Here is a 19,348-nt window from a genome sequence, read left to right as displayed (position 1 = left end):
TGTGAAATGTCCCTGTTGAGGGAAATGAGAAATTCATTTCTTTAGGGTTGTTTCATACTTACTATAATTTTTTTATTATTCCACAGATTCAATAGTAATCTCTTCCTTTGACAAAGTTATAAATATCTGTGGTTTGCAGAATTAGGGATTTTGTTCCTTCCTCTTTGAATAAAATGGGACTAGTTAAGAATCACCCTGCTTATTTCAGTTATCTTCTTCTTTTTTATTTTATTTTATTTTTCGAGACAGTGTTTCTCTGTGTAGTTTTGCACCTTTCCTGGATCTCACTCTGTAGACCAGACTGGCCTCAAACTCACAAAGATCCGTCTGCCTCTGCCTCCCAAGTGCTGGGATTAAAGGCGTGTGCCACCACCGCCTGGCTTATCTTCTTCTTTTTATGTAATACTTATACAAGGTATCCTCAAACTTTGACTTCAGAGATCCTTCCCTCAATGTCAAGGTCCATAATTTCAATGATCTCTTGAGAGTCTCCTCATGTGCCAATCAATTAGAAATCCTATAAACACTTCAAACTTTGTCATTCCATAGTCTTCTTCAACCCCTCCACTAATATTTTTATATATATTTATTTTTATGTATATGATTATTGTGCTTGCATGCATGTCAATACATTAGATGCATGCCTTGTGCCCATGGAGATCAGAAGAGGGTATTGCATTTCCTGGAAATAGAGTTATGGACAGTTGTGAGCCACCATGTGGGTGCTGGGCATTAAATTCAGGTCCACTGCAAGAACAGCTAGTGCTCTTAACTTCTGAGCCATCTCTCCAAGCCCCCCATCCCACTCAGCTCATTCATTCACAATCTCATGTCTGCAACTTGTCAGACTTCCCAGCCATCTTCCTCATATTGTACTCCATCTAGTTAAATCCTATTGCTTTTGTCTATAATTTATTTCCAATTTTCCTTTCTTCAGCTCCCTTTTCCATCCTCTGTGTACCCACTTGCCTTAAGTTCCTGGTCATTTTTATTCTGCATTCTGTCTGTACTTTATAGTAATATGACATAATGACTTCTTTCTAATAAAAAGCTGATAATGCCAAAATCTAATTCTTTTGATTTTCTTTTCAGATCTTCATGGTGAACTATAACCTCATTGGCACAACACTCAGTATCCTTTCTGACCTCTTCCTGCATTTCACTGTTTCTCAGCATCTTCTCATGCAGTTTTCACACTAACCTAGATGCCCGTCGTTATCCTAGGTGCTTAACCTCAGCCTTCAAGATTATTTCCTTTACAAAGCCTTCTAGGTCTCATAAGGATGGATCTGATTCACTTTCTTTGAAGACATATGCTTCTACAGATGTCTGAAGTGCCATTGTGTACATTGCACCATGATCTATGGCTTGCTTACCTTTCTTTCTCCTCAATTAAAACATATTACCATTAATAACTTTTACCTTTGTCTTAAAAATACCCAGTGTTTAGGCAGAAAATGTGCTAAAATTTTTGGATAAGTATATATATATATATATATATATATATATATATATATATACACTCATGTATATATATGTGTGTGTGTATGAGAGAGAGAGAGAGAGAGAGAAGGTCTTACTATACATAGACTAGCCCTAGCTCATCTCAAACTTGTGATAATCATGTTTCAACATGAGAGTACAGGCATGTGCCACTGTGCCTTGTTTACATATATTTAAATAATCCCATGCTTAGTTCTTTTTTTAAAGGCAACAATTTAAAAACAGTGTATTTTGTGCTTCATGGTAAGTTCACCACTAAGATTTACAATAGAGAAAATACTAAGCAAATTGTTCCCTATTGCTCATTGATGGGTTGTGTTGTTGGCTGCATCTTGATTGAAGGTGTTAATATTCTTCATCTCCCCAAACATGGTATAATATTCTCATAAGCATAATAGTCTCCTTACAATATTATCATTTCTGAAGGAGTTAAACAATTACAAGTTATAATGCTATCAGTATTAAATGTCCTCTAAATGTATTTATTCTTTTAAGTTTTTCAATTTCCTCAGAGTAAATAAGCATATAATCCATCTGTTGGTGCAACTGATCACCTGACTTGGTGAATTGGGAGGTTCAGTGAATCAACAGCCAAGAACCTGCAACTCATTCAAGATTGTCCCCCGTCTCTTCTTTCCTGGGTCTTCCTCTTTAAGTTACCGTTATAGTAGGTAGATTATTTCCTTTGATGTTAGCCCTATCATTAGGTGTTTTTCTTTTAACATTATCAATTATTCACCATATGTTTAATGGTACGAATCTTCAACTTTCTATATAAAATCATTGAGATATTTGAAGCTTTCCATTTTCTTAAAAAAAAAAAAGCACCCACAGTTCCTTTTTCTATCGTACCTGCAGCATGGTTTCCAGCTCCCTTGAAGTCTTCTTCAGTCTGAACATACTCAGGGCTGAAGAACAGACCAAGCACCCAGTCTTCCTGCTATTTGCCTTTTGACTCAAGCAGAGTTCAAAGTGGCAACCCTGATATCATTCTGACTTACACTAGTCATTCTGCACTAACTGCCAAGTTGTAAGTGGAAGCAAAGAAGTCAGAAACACAAGTCATCTATATTAAATTACACATGACACTTAAACTCTTTGATATTCAACATATTTCTAACTTGAACAATGGGAAAACTGGCCCTGTAGTACAGTTTTGTTGTGAGATTAAAGGAAGTGATATCTGTGAAATGCCAGAGGACCTGGTCACATATAGGAGTTAAGCATCACTTTATTTAATAAAATGAAATGAAGTTTGGGTAGCTTTACAATGATTTAGTGTTTTGATGACTGTAGTTTTGCTTTCAAAATGTCAGGTAGCTTTACCATAAATCCAAAAACAAGACAAGAGGTGCAGTACTTATGTGTTCTCAGTTCTGAATTCTGCTCTTTAAATATATAATACATAGACTAATTTTTTGCTTCTCTTTTCCTCTCCATTGGACACTTAATATCGAGAATTCTACACTGGATTTCATGTTTATCAGCCTAGATCGGGTATACTGACCACTCAAATATCTTCTCCCTCAAAGGATCAGTCACTGTGGTGGGAAATAGAGTGTTTGGGAGAGTGAACCTTACCTAGTTGAAAACAGGCTGTTGTTTCTGATTTCCTCTCCTCATCTCAGTTCCTGAAGTCCAGTAACAATGATGCTTGCCACAGACCATCCTTGCAGTACCCACATGCCTTAAGAATACTGCTCTATGTATGCCAGAAATCCACTGCACAGTGCCTCTTGGTGAGGGCATGGTTACCACAGAGGTCAAGAGCTCAAAAGTGCTTGATAATTTTCAATTCATTCTTAAGTTATTTAAAAATCCATCCTAATAAAGTACATTAATCTGTCATTTACCATTTAGAGTTGATATTGACACTGAAATCCAAAGAGGATTTTATGAAGTGGATGTATTTTATTTTTAGAGAGAGTTGGGTTCTGGACACTGAAATGTGAACCATTAGCGCAATCACTGGTCAAGGATCATAGCCACACACATGCAGAAAATACAAAGTTGAGTGTCTTTGTGTGCATTTTAAAAGAGGGGAAGAAAGGCTGTAATCAAACAAGGTAAACCTTCAGGGATTATTGCTGATTGCCGCTCAAGAGAAAGGTATATGTGTTTCTTGGACAGAAATAGCTTATGGAACCAGATGATTCATTAAGTCCTGGCTTACTCTCCCCAGGTGACACCCACTTGCCATAGCATCCAATGGAATTCTTTTGTTACTTATTTACAGAAAGTGAAAGAGATAGCATATGGCTTCCCAGAACAATATTTGACACTGAAAGTAATAATTTGTCTTTTTAGTTTGGGGCATTGTGATAATATTACTCTCCATTTACAATAAACTCTGAATCAAAATTAAAAGGAGTCTTGAGATAGCAGGCTAGAATAGTAGTAAATTAAATTAGTACTTGGGTTCATTGCCCATTTTGCTGAAGAAGTAGAAAAATTATTCTAGAGCTCTGTAGATATAAAACTGACATTTTAAAAAAGGTGTTTGGACTTCTTTCTCACTGTTGTTTACTAGAAAAACTAAAGAATCTCCCCTGATATATCTGAGTATCCATGGTTCATTGAGTCATGAATCAATAAAGCCATTTGCATTCAGAAAAGATGATGACCCCAGTTTTATCCCTTACTTAATATTTCTTCCCCTATCCAAAATCTTTCCTGATTCTGTAATTTAAAGATGTTTTTAACCACTTCTTTAGGGAAAACATTGACATTTTTGTAGGAGTTACACTGAATCTGATGTGTGCTCTACAGAATATGGCTATTTTAACAGTTTGAATTCTTCCAGCTCACATATGCAATGCCTATCTCTGCATCAGTTTTTAATCTCACACTCTTTCATTAATGCCTTACAGTTTTCAGTACAGAGACTGTTTACATCCTTCACTGATTTTGTGAAAGTTTTTATGTCTGGAAATGTGGAAGTCACAAAACTATAAAGTTCCATGATCTCATGGAGTCAAAATGCACCTCTAATGTTCCCATAGAGTATTAGAGGTGTTTATCAAAAGATAAGTGCCATTGTGGTGGAGTGTATGTTAAGTACATGATGCAAAGAGTCAGTGCTGAATCCACACTCCTCTGTAAAAACTATTCTATTTCTCCAAGGCTCACTCTTCTCATCTGTAAACAAGGCTCCCTTTTCTTATTTATAATGCCCTAACTCATAGATTCATTGGGAAATTAAATGTAGAAGCCACATGATTTTAGAGACCAACTCCTTATATACAAATGACTTCAATTATTCTTCGTGAGCATATGGGCATTCTACTTTCTGTCTTTCTCCAGGAAATTTTCCACAAAATAAAACAATAGTGCTACTTACTTAGGTTATTGTGAGAAATAGGTAAATTCATATATGCAACTAAAATTTATCCTGGCACACAGAAGGCACAAATCATTGTTTGCTACATAAATAACACAAAGGCAAAGATCTTGACATCTTGCAGAAGTTGTATAGTAGCAATTGTTATTCCTATCACTTTATTGACTTCAAGTGGCCCCACAAATGATATGTATAAAGGTAAGAGTTAGTGCAAAGAAACAGGATTTAATATTAAACAATCAGTTAAGCATCATGTGATAAATACTAAGTGTGACAAAGTAAATCATCCATTTCTTAAATTTGAAGAAGGTCTATGAATATACTCTGACAGTTGCCTTCCTCAGAGCATCCTTCACATCTCTGTTCCTCAGACTGTAGATGAGGGGGTTAAGCATAGGGATCACCACTGTGTAGAATACAGACAGCACCTTGTTCTGTTCAGTAGAGTAATTGGACTTGGGCATCACATAAATGAAGGTAATGGTCCCATAGTAGAGAGTGACTGCAGTGAGGTGGGATGTGCAGGTGGAGAAGGCCTTTTGGCGGCCCTCAGTAGAGCGCATCTTCAGGATGGTGATGAGGATGTAGATGTAGGAGACAGCAATGACAAGCACTGTCACCACAATAATGGAGCCAGAAGAGATAGAGGGGATGATTCCAATAACAGAGACATCTGAACAGGACAGTTTCAGCAAAGGGGAGAAGTCACAGAAAAAGTGATCTATCTGGTTTGGTCCACAGAAGGACAGATTTAACAAACAGCCAGTAAATGTCCAACCATTCATGCAGCCACCAACATAGGAAGCTCCCAGCAGTAGAAAACAGAGCCTGGGGGACATGATCATGGAGTAGAGGAGAGGTGAACAGATTGCTACATAGCGATCATAGGCCATGGCAGCCAGTAGGAAGCACTCAGCCGATCCAAATGACACTGTAATACAGAGCTGGGCTTCACAGGCAGCCACGGGTAGGGCCAGCCCATGTCCAAGGAGTTCCATCAGCATTATAACTGAGACTGAGGTTGAATATACAATGTCTACAAAAGCCAGATGGCTGAGGAATAGGTACATGGGTGTGTGCAACTGGGAAGAAATTCTTATCAACGTGATGATGCTGATATTTCCTACTAAAGTGACAATGTACACTCCTAGAAATATTACAAAAAAGACTATGCACAGTGTAGGGTCCTCTGTTAGTCCCAAAATGATTAGCTCTGTCACAATGGTATGGTTTCCAGCCTCGTTCTTTTGTGTGAATTGTTCCTGTTGAGGAAAATGAAAATAATTTGTTTTTAAAATGTTCTGATTTTTCACATTGCTGAATTTTTTTAAATTTTCCTCATATTTATTCTTGGTTATGTTCTCATGTATATACTGCCTTCTTTGGAATTGTGGTTTTGTATTTTTTCTTTGAATAAGATGAGAATGATGAGCCTCATTTTCTGTCATTCATTATTTTTGCATGTACTATTTCTTAAATGTCACTACTCAATACTTCACTGTTAGGATCTCTCTTCAAAGGTCCAGGTTCATAATTTCAATATCTATTTATTCTCATGATGCTCATTGTTTATTTGAAATCTCAAAAAAACCTCTAACAATGGGTTCCCATACCAAACTAATCCTTTTCTTCAACCACTCCACCTGCATTTCATATCAAGTGCTGATACTATCCAGCATCTCCTGTCTGCAACTTGGGAACCTTCCTTGCTTTTTTCTTATTGTACCACATATAATAAAAAATAACTATATACATTTGTTTCCCAATTTTATCACTTTGTTAACTCAAAAACATAGCTGTCACCTCAAAGGTCATAGAACTAGTTTATTCTCTAGTTAATTGAGTGATCATGGCCCAGGAACATGGAGTCAGCTTGCTACAACTACCATTATCCTATGTGATAACAGTTTTATAAGGCTTTTGTAGTTACAGGACAAAGGAAAGCCATAACTCAAGTCACTTTACAAATATATTTGTGGAATCATCAGGTAAGTAGATTACAGAAATAGTGGGGAAATCTCTGTTATAGGTCTCAGATCCTGTCTGATTACACCCTTAGCTTTGGTGTTGGTAGAGGCTAGAAGCCTAAGGATACATTCTAAAAGACTTCATGTAATAGTTACAAGGTGGGCAATGAATGGCTATAAATGGGCATAGGATAGACCAAGAATATTAAATGTAAGTTTTTTTTTTTTTTTCAGTTCACATCCTCATCTCTTGTTTGTTACCTCTGTCGTCAAGGCTCTGGTCATTCTTCTTTTGCATTTTGTTACATTTGCCTCACTTCTTTCATTATTTTTCTTCTATGTTTCACAATAATATAAAATAGTGACCTCTTATTCATTACATTCTTTGAGTAACTTCTCAAATCTTCATGATATAACATAACCTCATTAAAACAATACACATCACATATATCCTTGAATATAATCTTGTCTCTCAGGGTGGTTTTGCCCACTACTGACACCAAACCAGCTGTTTATCATTTTCAGGTGATTTATCCTCATCTTTCAACATTATTTTTTTTCTTCAAAGCTTTCTCTGACTCCTAAGATAGATCAAAGTATCTTTCTTTGTGCTGTAGATGTCTCCACTCCCAGTGAGGACACTGGCCTTTTGTTGATGGCCTTTTGTTCTCTCATTCTTCTTAAATGACATAGTCTTGTCAATAAGGGTTTTACACTTCTCTTACAAATATCCAGTGCTTGGGCATAAAATTGAATGTACAAGTGGTGAATGCATGCATGAACAGTGAACTGAATAGGCTCTGGGTATCAAGAATAAAATATTAAAATAAAAGAAAAAGAAAAACAGGCTTCAGAAAGAAAAAGAGCCAATAACTTTCACTTCATGGAAAGTGCTGCCTTGGTACTACAAATGATGGTTCTTTAGTTCTGATTTTTAAAAACTTATATAACAACATTGGGGGAAAACTTGAAAATTCAAAATATGCATCATACACATCAACAATAAGAAATTTGGTACATTTATAAGTATTCTCTTTCCATTAATATATATTAGTTTGCATATATATACATATATAATACACATGCATGTACACACATAAGCACATGCAGGGTCTTGCTGTCTTTAAACTTCAGTCTTCCTACCTCAGCTTTGTAAAAGCTTTGTATACAACTACAAGTATGTGTCAGTATGTCCAACTTAGATACATTTTAATAGTGCTGTATTTAGTTAAAGTTGCAATATATGAATTTGGTTTACATTGTGAATATTTACCCACATAATTTTTGAGATACACATAAGCTCTGAATGAATAGAACATAACTTAATTGATTATCATTTTTTCAGGTATTTATCCTGTACAATTGTTAACTGCCACACCTAGGAATCCCAAAAATACCTCAATTACCATGATACTAACATGAAAAATATGACAAATTATCATAATTGTCCAATCCTTACTTGATTTTCTTAGGGCAGTAATCCAAAACAATTAATTATCTTTTGGGATCCAAGGTAGGTTTATCTACTTAATTTTCAGTAATAAAAAAAATTAAGCCAAATTATTCCCTATAGCTCATTGATTTGTGGCTTCCTTTGTTGATTGAAGAGTTTAGGGTACTTCATATCCCTGAGTAATATTTGGGATGTGAAATAGTTCATAGAACCTATACCATCTTCTTTGGCTTGATACTCAGAACTTTGTAGTTTACATTCAGTCACTTCTCTAAATTTATCCCCCTATAACATATACTCTCTTCTAATTGTATACTTTTCAAGAGTCATGTTAGAGGATGCTGTGATTGTCTCCTCATACTAATTAAATATAATACACGTAGTATACAATTTTCTGCTAACAATGTTTGTGCAGCTCTTAGGTATTTAAACATTTACCACAACAGTAATATCAGTATTAACTATCTTTCAAATATATCAGTTCCTTAGTGTTTCCAGTTGTTTTTCCTTTAGTAAAAATAAACATTTAGTTTCTCTGATGGTGAGCCTGCATTCTTTCAATATGTTAACTATGAAGGGCAATGGCTCCATAGTTGGCTATCTGTAGCCCATTCAAGAATATCTTCTATCTTTTCTCTGATGGTTTTGGATTGTATTCAAATAACACTAGCAACCGACAGATTACTTCCTTGATGTCAGCTCTACTATTAAAAATGTGTTTTTTATTGCATTAATTGTTAATATTGCAATGGTACAAACTATTTTATACATATTATTAAAATACTTAAATAAAGCTATCATGTCTCCACTGCCTTCTTTATTATAAAAATCAATATTCATAATTTCTTAGAAAGTTCATCCTAACTCTACCAAGCTTACATGATCCTTTGAAGCTGTTCTTTCCAGACTCTGAAAATACTTTGGTCTGATGAAACAAGGCTATGCACAGAGTAGCATTTATGCTTTGTGTTTCCTGCCTTGATCTCAGTTCAGTAGTGTCAATCCTGCTTTCATTATGACAGTGTTAGGAGTCACTCTGCACTGGCTGCAGATTCCTGGGGAACAGGACTTGACAAAGAAGGCATTTTGTCAGCAGGGTTAACCTGCACATGGCAATCTCTTTGGCTCTCATTTTTTGTGTTTGTTCAGTGATGCTATTTGTCCATATACTACAGCTTTGTTTTGAAATTAAAAGAAATGGTATCTATAAACCTACAAAGGTATTTTGTCACATAGCTGTGCTAGTAATTTCTTTCCCCCTTTTATTGAAAATAGATTTTTTTCTCACATAATATATCCTGATTATAGTTTCCCCTTCCTCTACTCCTCCCAGTTCCTCCCCTCCTCTCCTCCCATCTGGATCTACTCGTATTCTGTCTCTCATTAGAAAACAAACAGGTGTCTAAGGGAATATAAAATAATATAATATAATGTAATACAAGAGATAAGACAAGACAAAAAACTAAGACATTGGAATTGGACAAAAACAAACAGAATGAAAAGAGCCCAAGAGAAGAATCAGTGACCCACTCATTTGAACACTCAGGAATCTCATATAAACACTAAACTCGAAGCTATAGTATATATGCAGAAGAGCTGGTGCAGACCCATACAGGCCCTGTGCATGTTGCCCCAGTCTCTATGAATTCATATGAACTTTGATGATGCTGATTTAGAGGGTCTTGCTTTCTTGGTGTCCTCCATCCCCTCTGGCTCTTACATCTTTTTGCTTCCTCTTTTGCAGGGTTCCCTGAACCCTGAAGGAAGAGATTTGCTGGAATTAAATAAAAACGAAATGTTGGTAGTTTCAGTAGTTCCATGTTTTGAAGACCATAACTTTCCTTTCTACATGCCAGGTCTTCCTATCACATATCTCCAAGTAAGTACAATCTCTGACACCTGCCCAGGTCTGGACTAAGACATTCTTATGTGTACTATGCTGATCACTACTTTCCTTTTGTTTCTTCCCTACTACACACTTAAGTTTTTGACCTCTAGACTGGCATTTATTCTTGGCACGATAGGCCAGGGGCTCTGACCACTCTAATATCCTCTCTCATAAGAACATAAGACTAGGAACCTAATCCAATTCTAGTATCAGGCTTTTCCTCCAGATTTCTTTTTTCATATTATCAGCTTTCAAGGTTAGCAGTGTTTTTGGCTGTGTTAGACCCATATTTTCTTGGCTTCCCAGGTCCAACTAGTATAGCTATATCAGGAACACCATAGGGCTTCTTTGGCTCACCTTCTTAAACCAATGAAAATCCATCTTAAATAAAACCATGACTATTGTACTTACCATTTTGAAATAGAGTTTTGATGCTGAATTCCAGTAGGAACTTTAGGAAGATGTGTTTCATTTACTTTTATAAATAGTTGGAGGATGAATACAATGTGAACTATTGAATACTCTCACTGGCCAAGGATACACATGCAATGGGGATGATGATGGATGTCTTTGACCATGATGGGAGAGAAAAGAGGTTCCTGGCAAACATGGGGAATCCTTGGGGATATTCCTGCCTGTCCCTTTGAGAGGTGGGTCTCTAGGATTTTTTTTTTGTACAGAAATGATTTCTGAAACCAGGTGACTCATTAAGGCCTGGCTGGCCCTCTCTAGGGGGCATCTACATGCTATGGTGTTCTTTGGAATTCTTTTTCATTGTTTACTGAAAGCCAGTGAAATGATTTGTGTTCTCCCAGAAGAATACAGGACATTCATAAAAAATTACTTATTTTATTAGTTGATGCTAGCTAGTGTGGGGATGTAAGAGGACTTCTCAGTTAAACTTTAAATCAAATAAAAAATCCCTGTTCAAAATGAAAGGTAAAATAGTACATCATGAACATTGTTCATTTTCCTGAAGAAATATTAAGATGATGATAGAATTCTGTATATAAGATTCATTTTTTAGGTATCTTGAGCCTATTTCTTCACACCCCTCAATGCAACAACATAGGAAGGCCTTCTGAGGCAGCTGAGTATCCACATTACATGGCAGGCAATAAGCTGAGTGCATTAAATATTTAACTCAATTCATTTAGATACTCTGCATTCCTTTGTGTTTTAAGCATTTAATGTAGGCATACATCATTTATACAAGTCTTTGACAAATACCAGAATGCAGAGCATCTGAAAGTGATTTATGGTGCTACACATAGCTATCATTGTCTGTCCTCTTATTCTACACCATGCATTTATTTTATGCCTCTTCTAGGATCATTGGTTCACATGTGCATTCTTCAACACAAAGCCATCAAAGTATTTTTCTTCTCCTACAGATGAAGTTAAGGCCTCACTGTGGATCTTGAAATGACCCTGTAAGGCAGCTCCGACTTCTGTCAAGTACAATATAAGACCTACTGCCTGCATGAGTAAAGGAACTTGTGACCATACAGGCAGACCTAAAGACTTTAGTTTCATCTCAGTAATTCACTAAAACTATGATATGATACATTTTTAAGTATTTCCCAATCATACATTGTCAGTTCTGATTGCCCAAAGACTTCTCAGTCTTCCATTTAGGAGCATTCTCATGGACCCTAAGGAAATGTAACAGACTCACCATCTCTGCAGAGTCCAACCTCCGTGTGTGTGTGTGTGTGTGTGTGTGTGTGTGTGTGTGTGTGTGTGTGTGTGTGTGTATACTTGCATATAACATATATATTAAAGTAAGAATGCATTCTTATGCCAACCCTGTAGACCATGCTACTGGAGTTAGACAGTCACCCAGAAAATAGCAAGGTCCATGTTCACTAGAACCCTGGTATGAAGTTGATTGACACAGACCACATTGTGGATCCAAAAATTGTTAGTGAAATAGTTACAAATTCACCAAGGATGGATGGTGACCCACTAGTCCTATATTGCACTACGAAAGAAAACTAACTTAAAAATTTCCATTGATACAATTCCAAATGAAAGAAAGTAAATTTCTGAAGATAAATGTGAAAGGAAATATTTTGGACAAAGTTTTAGGTACAGCACAAGAACCATAAACTATAAAGAATTGCAAAGAGAAAATACTTCTGGTTACTCTGAGTTTGTGCATTTTTAAAAGGTAAAGATATGTTATAAATAATCAAACTTTTTTCTTCCTATCTACAACTATTTCCCCTTTTCAGCTGGTATTCAAATCCACATGAATTTTAGAATTAACACAAAAACATTTACAAAATTTCCTCATTTTTATCATAATTTCAATGACTGTATATTAAATTTGTTACACAAAATTACATTTTATATTATCTTACTAATTTTTAAAGATTTATCTTTATTATTCTATCATTATATTATGCCTACATATATAGGAGTATGTGCACATGAATGCAGGTGTCTAGGAAAGTCCAGAAGAGGGCATCAGATCCCTTGGAGGTTGAGTACCTGGCAGTTATGAGCCAGCTAATTTGGATACTGGGAATTGAACTTGGGTTCTCTGGAAAAGCAATACAAGCATTTAACCACTCCATCCCACTTTTATATTAAATTTAAGTTAGGATACAAAGTATCCATTTCCACTATGACATTTTTGTACACGTATATCATTATGCTTTGGCCTTCATCACCCAAGTACTTATTCTATCCCTGATGCCCCTCTTGCTGGTCCCTAATCATCCTCCAAAGAGTCCTCATTTCTGCTATCATGTCATATGCATTCTGTCTCCTTCTCTTCCTCCCTCCATGTCTCTCTTCCCTTAAGACTGTTTTCCCTCTCACATTTTACCCCACTCTGCTTTCACATCCTACACACATACATGTACACATGCATGCACACCTATACCTATATAAAATTAAATCTAGATTCAGTATATGAAATAAATGTGATATTTGTGTTTTAGGAGACTGAGTAAACTTTCTTATATAGTTATGTCCTACTGCATCCATACTGCATTTCATTCTTCATGACTAAAAAGTAAATTCCAGGACATGTGCCTGTGTGTGTGTGTGTGTGTGTGTGTGTGTGTGTGTGCATCTGTGTACTATATTTCTGTGTTCACTCTTATGTTTATCAACACCTTGGTTTGTGCCATAGCCTAGCTATTGTGATTTGTGACATGGTAAAGATGGATGTGTATTTTCTTAGCACATTGATTTAGATTGCCCACCATGTATACCAGGAGTTGTACAGATGGGTCATGTTAGAGCTCTACTCTTGAGTTTTTAAGAAACCACCACATTGCTTTCCATAGTGATTAGCCCAGTTTACTTCCTTCCAAGGGTAAGCATTCTTCTTCCCTCAGTCCCTATATCAGCGTCCATTGTAATTTGCTTTCTTCATGATGGCCATTCAAACCAGGATGAGATGGATTTTCAAAGCAGTTGTAGTATGCATTTCCCAGACAGTTAAGCATGCTGAATACTTTTTAAAATATTTGTGGACCAGATGTATTTCTTCTTTTGTGGACCATAAATTGAGTTCTCTAGCTTTTCTACTGATTGGATGGTTTGTTTTTTTCAGTGTTTAATTTATACAATTCCTTATAGAGTCCAGACAGAAATCCCCTATCTGATATACAGTTGGCAAATAATGTTTCCCATTCTGAGTGCCATCTCTTCACTCTGACGATTATTTCCTCTGCTCTGTGGTAGTTTTAGTTCATGAAATCCCTTTGTCACTTCTGGGGATTATCTACTGTGCTACCATTGTCCTTTTCATAGTGTCCTTCACATGTCTGTATCTAGAAGTGCTTCACTCCTGTGGTCCTCCAGCAGTTGCATGTGTCAGGTCTTATGTTTGGTTTTTAATCATTTTAAATTGATTTTATAGGGTGAAAATATGGTTACATTCTTTCTTGTGTGGAAATCCAATTTATCCAACATAATTTGTTGAAAGAAGATTGCTTTTGCCAGTCTATTTTTTGAGGCTTTTGTCAAAATTGAATGGTAGTAGCTCTGTACATTTGTTTCCATATTCTCCATTTTATCACATTGGTCTATAAGTCTGTTTCCGTGCCAGCACAATATTGGTACTATGACCCTGTCATATAATTTAAAATCAAGTACAGTGATACCACCCAGATTTCTTTTTCTGCTCAGGATTATGTAGGCTTTTGTGCATCTTCTTAATCTTTAGCATTGTTTTTCCTACATCTGAAAAATATCTTGGGGAATTATGTTGACTTTATAGATCACTTTTAGCAACATAAGCTAATTTTGCAATATTAATTCTGTTGATTTTCAAGTGTCTAATTTTATCAGTGTTTTAACATTTTCATTATGTAGATCTTTCAATACTTTAATTAGGTTTGTTTTGGAGTGTTTTTTCTTTTTTTCCTAAGTTCTTTATCCATTAGCTCATGATTGATATATAGAAAGGCTACTGAAGTTTCTGTGTTGATTTTGTATCCTAGCACATTTATGAGGCTGTGTATTTCAAATATGTATATATTGGAGTAGGTGATTCAAACATTTTCTAATATAATCAAGTTAATTATCTATCCTTTTAAATATTTTCTCAGTTCCTAATCATGAACACTTTTTTTTGTTTTTTTTTTTTTTTTTGAGACAGGGCTTCTCTGTGTAGCTCTGTGCCTTTTCTGGAACTCACTCTGTAGCCAGGCTTGCCTCAAACTCACAGAGATCTGCCTGCCTTTGCCTCCCGAGTGCTGGGATTAAAGGTGTGCGCCACCACCGCCCGGCATCATGAACACTTTTAAAGTCCTTTATTTTAATGTTTCTTTTCCTTTATTTTTTTCTAACCTAAATAGTTAACCTCTATTTATTGGTACAATTGTGAGAACAATTACTGTAAGATCTATAAACATCCAAAAGTATAGCATTTGTCTAGATAATATTTCCTGAATACCCTTAGTAGTTAATAGGTATGGTTTGGAAAATTATTCAAGAAACTTGCCCCAAAGTGCTAGAGAATGTGCTAGGAAGTAGCTCAGTGGATAAATTCCTTGTGGTGGAAGTATAGGGATATGAATTTGAAGTTCTAGCACCGGTCAGGATCAGCTGTGCACATGTATAGCCCCAGCACTTGTTAGGGTGAACTAAGACAGGAGGATCCCAGGGCCAGAAACCTTAGCTAAACCAGAGCTTCAGGTTTTGTGCCTGCACAATCCTGTAACCCCAGCACCAGAAGCAGAAAGCAGTATAACGTGTGATCTCACTGGGTTGCCAGCATAGTCAAAACTACAAGCTTCCAGTTCAACAAGAGGCCCTTCTTCAGGAAAATAAAGTTGAGAATGATAGAGAAGATACCCAACATCCTTCTCTGGCCTCTTGTACACATGTACAAGCACAGGCACACACACAATCATGTATGTGCAATACATACAGAGACACACACAATACAAACCACAGATGCACATGAACACACACACACACACACACACACACACACACACACACACACACAGGATTAATTAATAAATAAAAGCCAAAATGAAACAGTTGTAAAAATAGGCATGAGGAGCCGTGGATTAGAATAGAGGACCCAGAAATAAATCTATACAGCTTAGCCTAACTTCTAATAAAGGTATCAAAAGCACACATTAGAGAAAAGACAGGCTCTTTAACAAGTGGTGCTGGCCTAATTGGATTTCCACATAATGAATAATGAATCTAGATCCATATCTCTTACCCCCACTAAAGTCAATTCATAATGGATCAACAACTCTAATATAAATCTGAAACTTCAAAATGGATAAAAGAAGACATAAGCAAGACATTTTAAGATATAGGCGTAGGATATAAGGGCAATCTGTGCTGTAACATCTGTCACTCCAGAGGTCACCAAGGTTGACTCTACTGATCTGTCTAGCTAACAGCTGTTGCCTTTCTCCCTCACCAATCCATGTTCATGCCTCCAAAGCTGTTCAGTGAGAGGATGACCTCCCCAATATAGCATTCTTTAGCCAAGGAAACATGTGTAGCTGCACTCCCCTGCTAGAACCTTCAAAAGCAAGTCTTCAATATAAAGACATAGGAATCTCAATAATTGACCAATAGGATTAACAGAAATCTAAAGCTTCTGCTTAGCAGAGGAATTGACACCCGAGCCAAGAGATAGCCTACATAACTGAAAAAAAAAAATCAATAGTGTGGTAACTGCACATTAGAAAGTGAATTTTATCCAGAATTTGTAGAGAACTGTAAAATTTAAATACTGAAAATAAAATGTATTGCCAGGCAATGGAAGTGTATCCTTTTAATCCCAGTACTCAGGAAGCAGAGGCAGGGAGATCTCTGTAAATTCAAGGCCAGCCTGTTCTACAGAGATAGTTCCAGGACAGCCAAGGATACACAAGGAATCCTGTCTCAAAAAGGCAATAAATTAGCTAGGCGGTTGTGGCGCATGCCTTTAATCCCAGCACTCAGGAGGCAGGCAGATCTCTGTGAGTTCTAGGCCAGCCTGGTCTACAAGGTGAGTTCCAGGAAAGGCACAAAGCTACACAGAGAAACCCTGTCTCGAAAAACCAAAAAAAAAAAAAGCAATAAATTGTGGGACCCCACAACTGACTCAGTTTCCCAGTTTGAATCTGAAGTCTATTCTGAGTCAATAGAGTTCAAGCTTGCATGCTTCAGTGCTGTGAGAAAGTCCTGATTAGCCCGCAGAGTCTCCTTGAAGGACTGTAAGAATGTCCTGATTAACCCATGGGAAGGAACATACTATCTAGCTAGATGCAGGCTGCTCATGCCAGCCAGAGGTACATGGAGATAGGAAATGAAACTGCCTGCTCCTTGACTCAAGGACAGGATAGATAGTGGCTGAATGCCTGTGCTGTGCATTGTTCTACTTCTGTCCTTCAAGACTGTATATAAGCTGGCTGTGAAATAAACTCAGGGCTGTTTGGCATTGACTGGCAGTCCTCTTGACTCTTCTCTCTTCATTGTCTCTACAATCTGTACACCTCCACCCAGATACCCAGTTGACTCATCAGCAGGCTACAACAATAAACAAAAAAAACAAATAAATAAAATATATTAAATCAACAAAGGCACTGATGAGCTAAATAAACTGATCTCAAGAGAATTGAAAATAGCCAACGAACATTTGAAAAACCATTTAGCTTCCTTAGCCATTACGGAAATATAAATTAAAGCTGCTTTGATATTCAACCTCACCTGAGTCAGATGGCTGTCATTAGAGAAAGTAAAGACAGCAGATGCTGGTGAAGATGTAGGGAAAGAAGAACTCATAACCTGCTTGTGCAGATTTTGCTTTGTGCAGCCACCACGTAAAAGAATACAGACTTTACTAAAAACTACAACTATCACATTACCTATCTACACTGCCCTTGGGTATACACTCAAAGCCTTTATATTAACATAACCAGGGCCTTTGGGGTCCAGCCCTAAGATCCCTTTCAGGGTTCAGGTCAGATGATGCACTGAAGTGAAGGGAATTTAGGATATTTCTAATCTGAGGGTTTACAGAAAAAAGTTCACATGTGTGTGTGCTGTTCCAGTCATGTCTCCTCTATTGTTCTAATTTTCTTGTCCTAATTGTATATAATTTCTTAGCTCCAATTCTCTGTTCTAATCCTCCTGCTTCTCCTCATCTATCCTAAAAATTCTCTTTTTGTAGGAGGCTTGAAGCAACAAAAAAATTACAAGAGTTACCTCTCATTGGTCAAAAGCACATCCCTAAGGTAAGCAACAAAGAGCTGAGCCACTACTGTGGCAACACAAGGTTTCAAGGTTTCAAGAGTAAGACTGATCAGAGCCTGGTTAGATAAACTTGAGACATAGGTCTTTTATAGGCTAGACTTGGAAAGTGAAGAATTGGCATGATTTTTTCGGTTGTGTTAATAACCTTGGTTAGACACCTGCACTGTCACTCTAGCTTGCCATAAGTCTTCTGAAGGGCTTTGATCCAAACAAGGTGAAACACCTGCAATTTTGCTCATGAATAAAATCTGTGAAAGTTCTGCCTATAATCTATTCCAAAGATACTCATTTGGACAGTTTGCACTGTCAGTAAGCCAAGGATGAAGAACAGACCTCTAAGTGTCTAACAGTCATATAGAACATATATATATCCATAAGATTAAGATGTAATTGTGAGATTATATGTGCGATTACATGAAAGAGAAATTGGAATATAAACAGTGGAACCCTGTTCACCCATTAAGAAACCTTAATATCCACAAGAAATGGATAGAACTGGAATTCATTAAGTAAAACAAAGCCTGATTAATACAGACAAATATTCCATATTTTCATATTTTCTTTATCATATAGGACCTAGATTTAAAATTCTCTGTATGTGTAATGAATCTAGAAAGGGGATCATGGAAAGAGAAGAAAATGTCTTAAGATGAAAAAGGAAATGTAGCTCATGGTCCAGGCTGGCTGAAGACTCCACAGGCCGTCCCAGCACTGCAAGGATAGGGCGGGTTGGCACCATTATGAGGAGCAAATATATGGTGGAGAAGTGAGAGAGAAAGAGAGGCAAACCTGTTCATGTGCTATGGAAAGAGAGAGAACTGAAAAAGCGAATGTGGTGAGGAACAGACTGATGAGGGTGGCCTGCTTGCCACCCAGGACCATGGTGACATCTGAGCCCAGGCTGCTGTCAAGGGCCATGTCTGGGTCTATGGTCTTACCTCAGCTGGAGTCTGTGTTGACATCCATGGCTCATGTTGCCACCAAAAGCCACACAGATTCCCAGGTGAGCTGCCACTTGTGGCCATGTTGGTGTCCTAGGGCCATGCTGCCACTAGGGCCATACTGATCTGGGTGCTAGTGCTGCTACTGGGGCCATGGTGACATCCAGATCCAAGCTGCTGCCAAGGACCATGCCTGTATCTGGGATCCTGCTACAGCTAGGGTCTGTGTTGATCTCTGTGGCCCATGTTACCATAGGGGTCCATAGGAACCATGCATGTTGAAATCTGAGAGCTGTGCTGAGCTGGTACCTCCTTTTGCTGGCCCTGGTAGAGCTGGCCCTGGCCCTCACCGGCCACTGCAGCAAAAGAGCTGGCTCTGCCCCTCATGGGAGAGCTGGTCCCACACTCAGGAGAGATGGCCCGACCCCTCACTGCTGGTATGAAAGAGCTGTATCCTGATGGCATGGCTTTGCCCCTCACTTGAGTGGGCAGTCTCAGCAGCCTAGACTAAACAAATCAGTTCCA

The 19,348-nt window shown here is 37.4% G+C and overlaps 1 protein-coding gene across 1 annotated transcript; it reads right to left on the bottom strand.

Moving 5' to 3' along the window:
- Nucleotides 1-5,154: 5,154 nt before the first annotated feature.
- LOC131909244 (olfactory receptor 5P53) lies at nt 5,155-18,907 on the bottom strand. Its single transcript, XM_059260752.1, has 2 exons — nt 18,821-18,907; nt 5,155-6,105 (listed from the first exon to the last, which is right to left on the bottom strand). The coding sequence occupies exons 1-2, from the start codon at nt 18,905-18,907 to the stop codon at nt 5,155-5,157; spliced, it is 1,038 nt and encodes a 345-aa protein (XP_059116735.1).
- Nucleotides 18,908-19,348: the final 441 nt, after the last annotated feature.

This window comes from Peromyscus eremicus, chromosome 1, assembly GCF_949786415.1.
Source record: "Peromyscus eremicus chromosome 1, PerEre_H2_v1, whole genome shotgun sequence".
Taxonomy (NCBI): domain Eukaryota; kingdom Metazoa; phylum Chordata; class Mammalia; order Rodentia; family Cricetidae; genus Peromyscus; species Peromyscus eremicus.
Note: the sequence above shows the minus strand (reverse complement) of the source record. Positions and strands in the feature narration are given on the sequence as shown.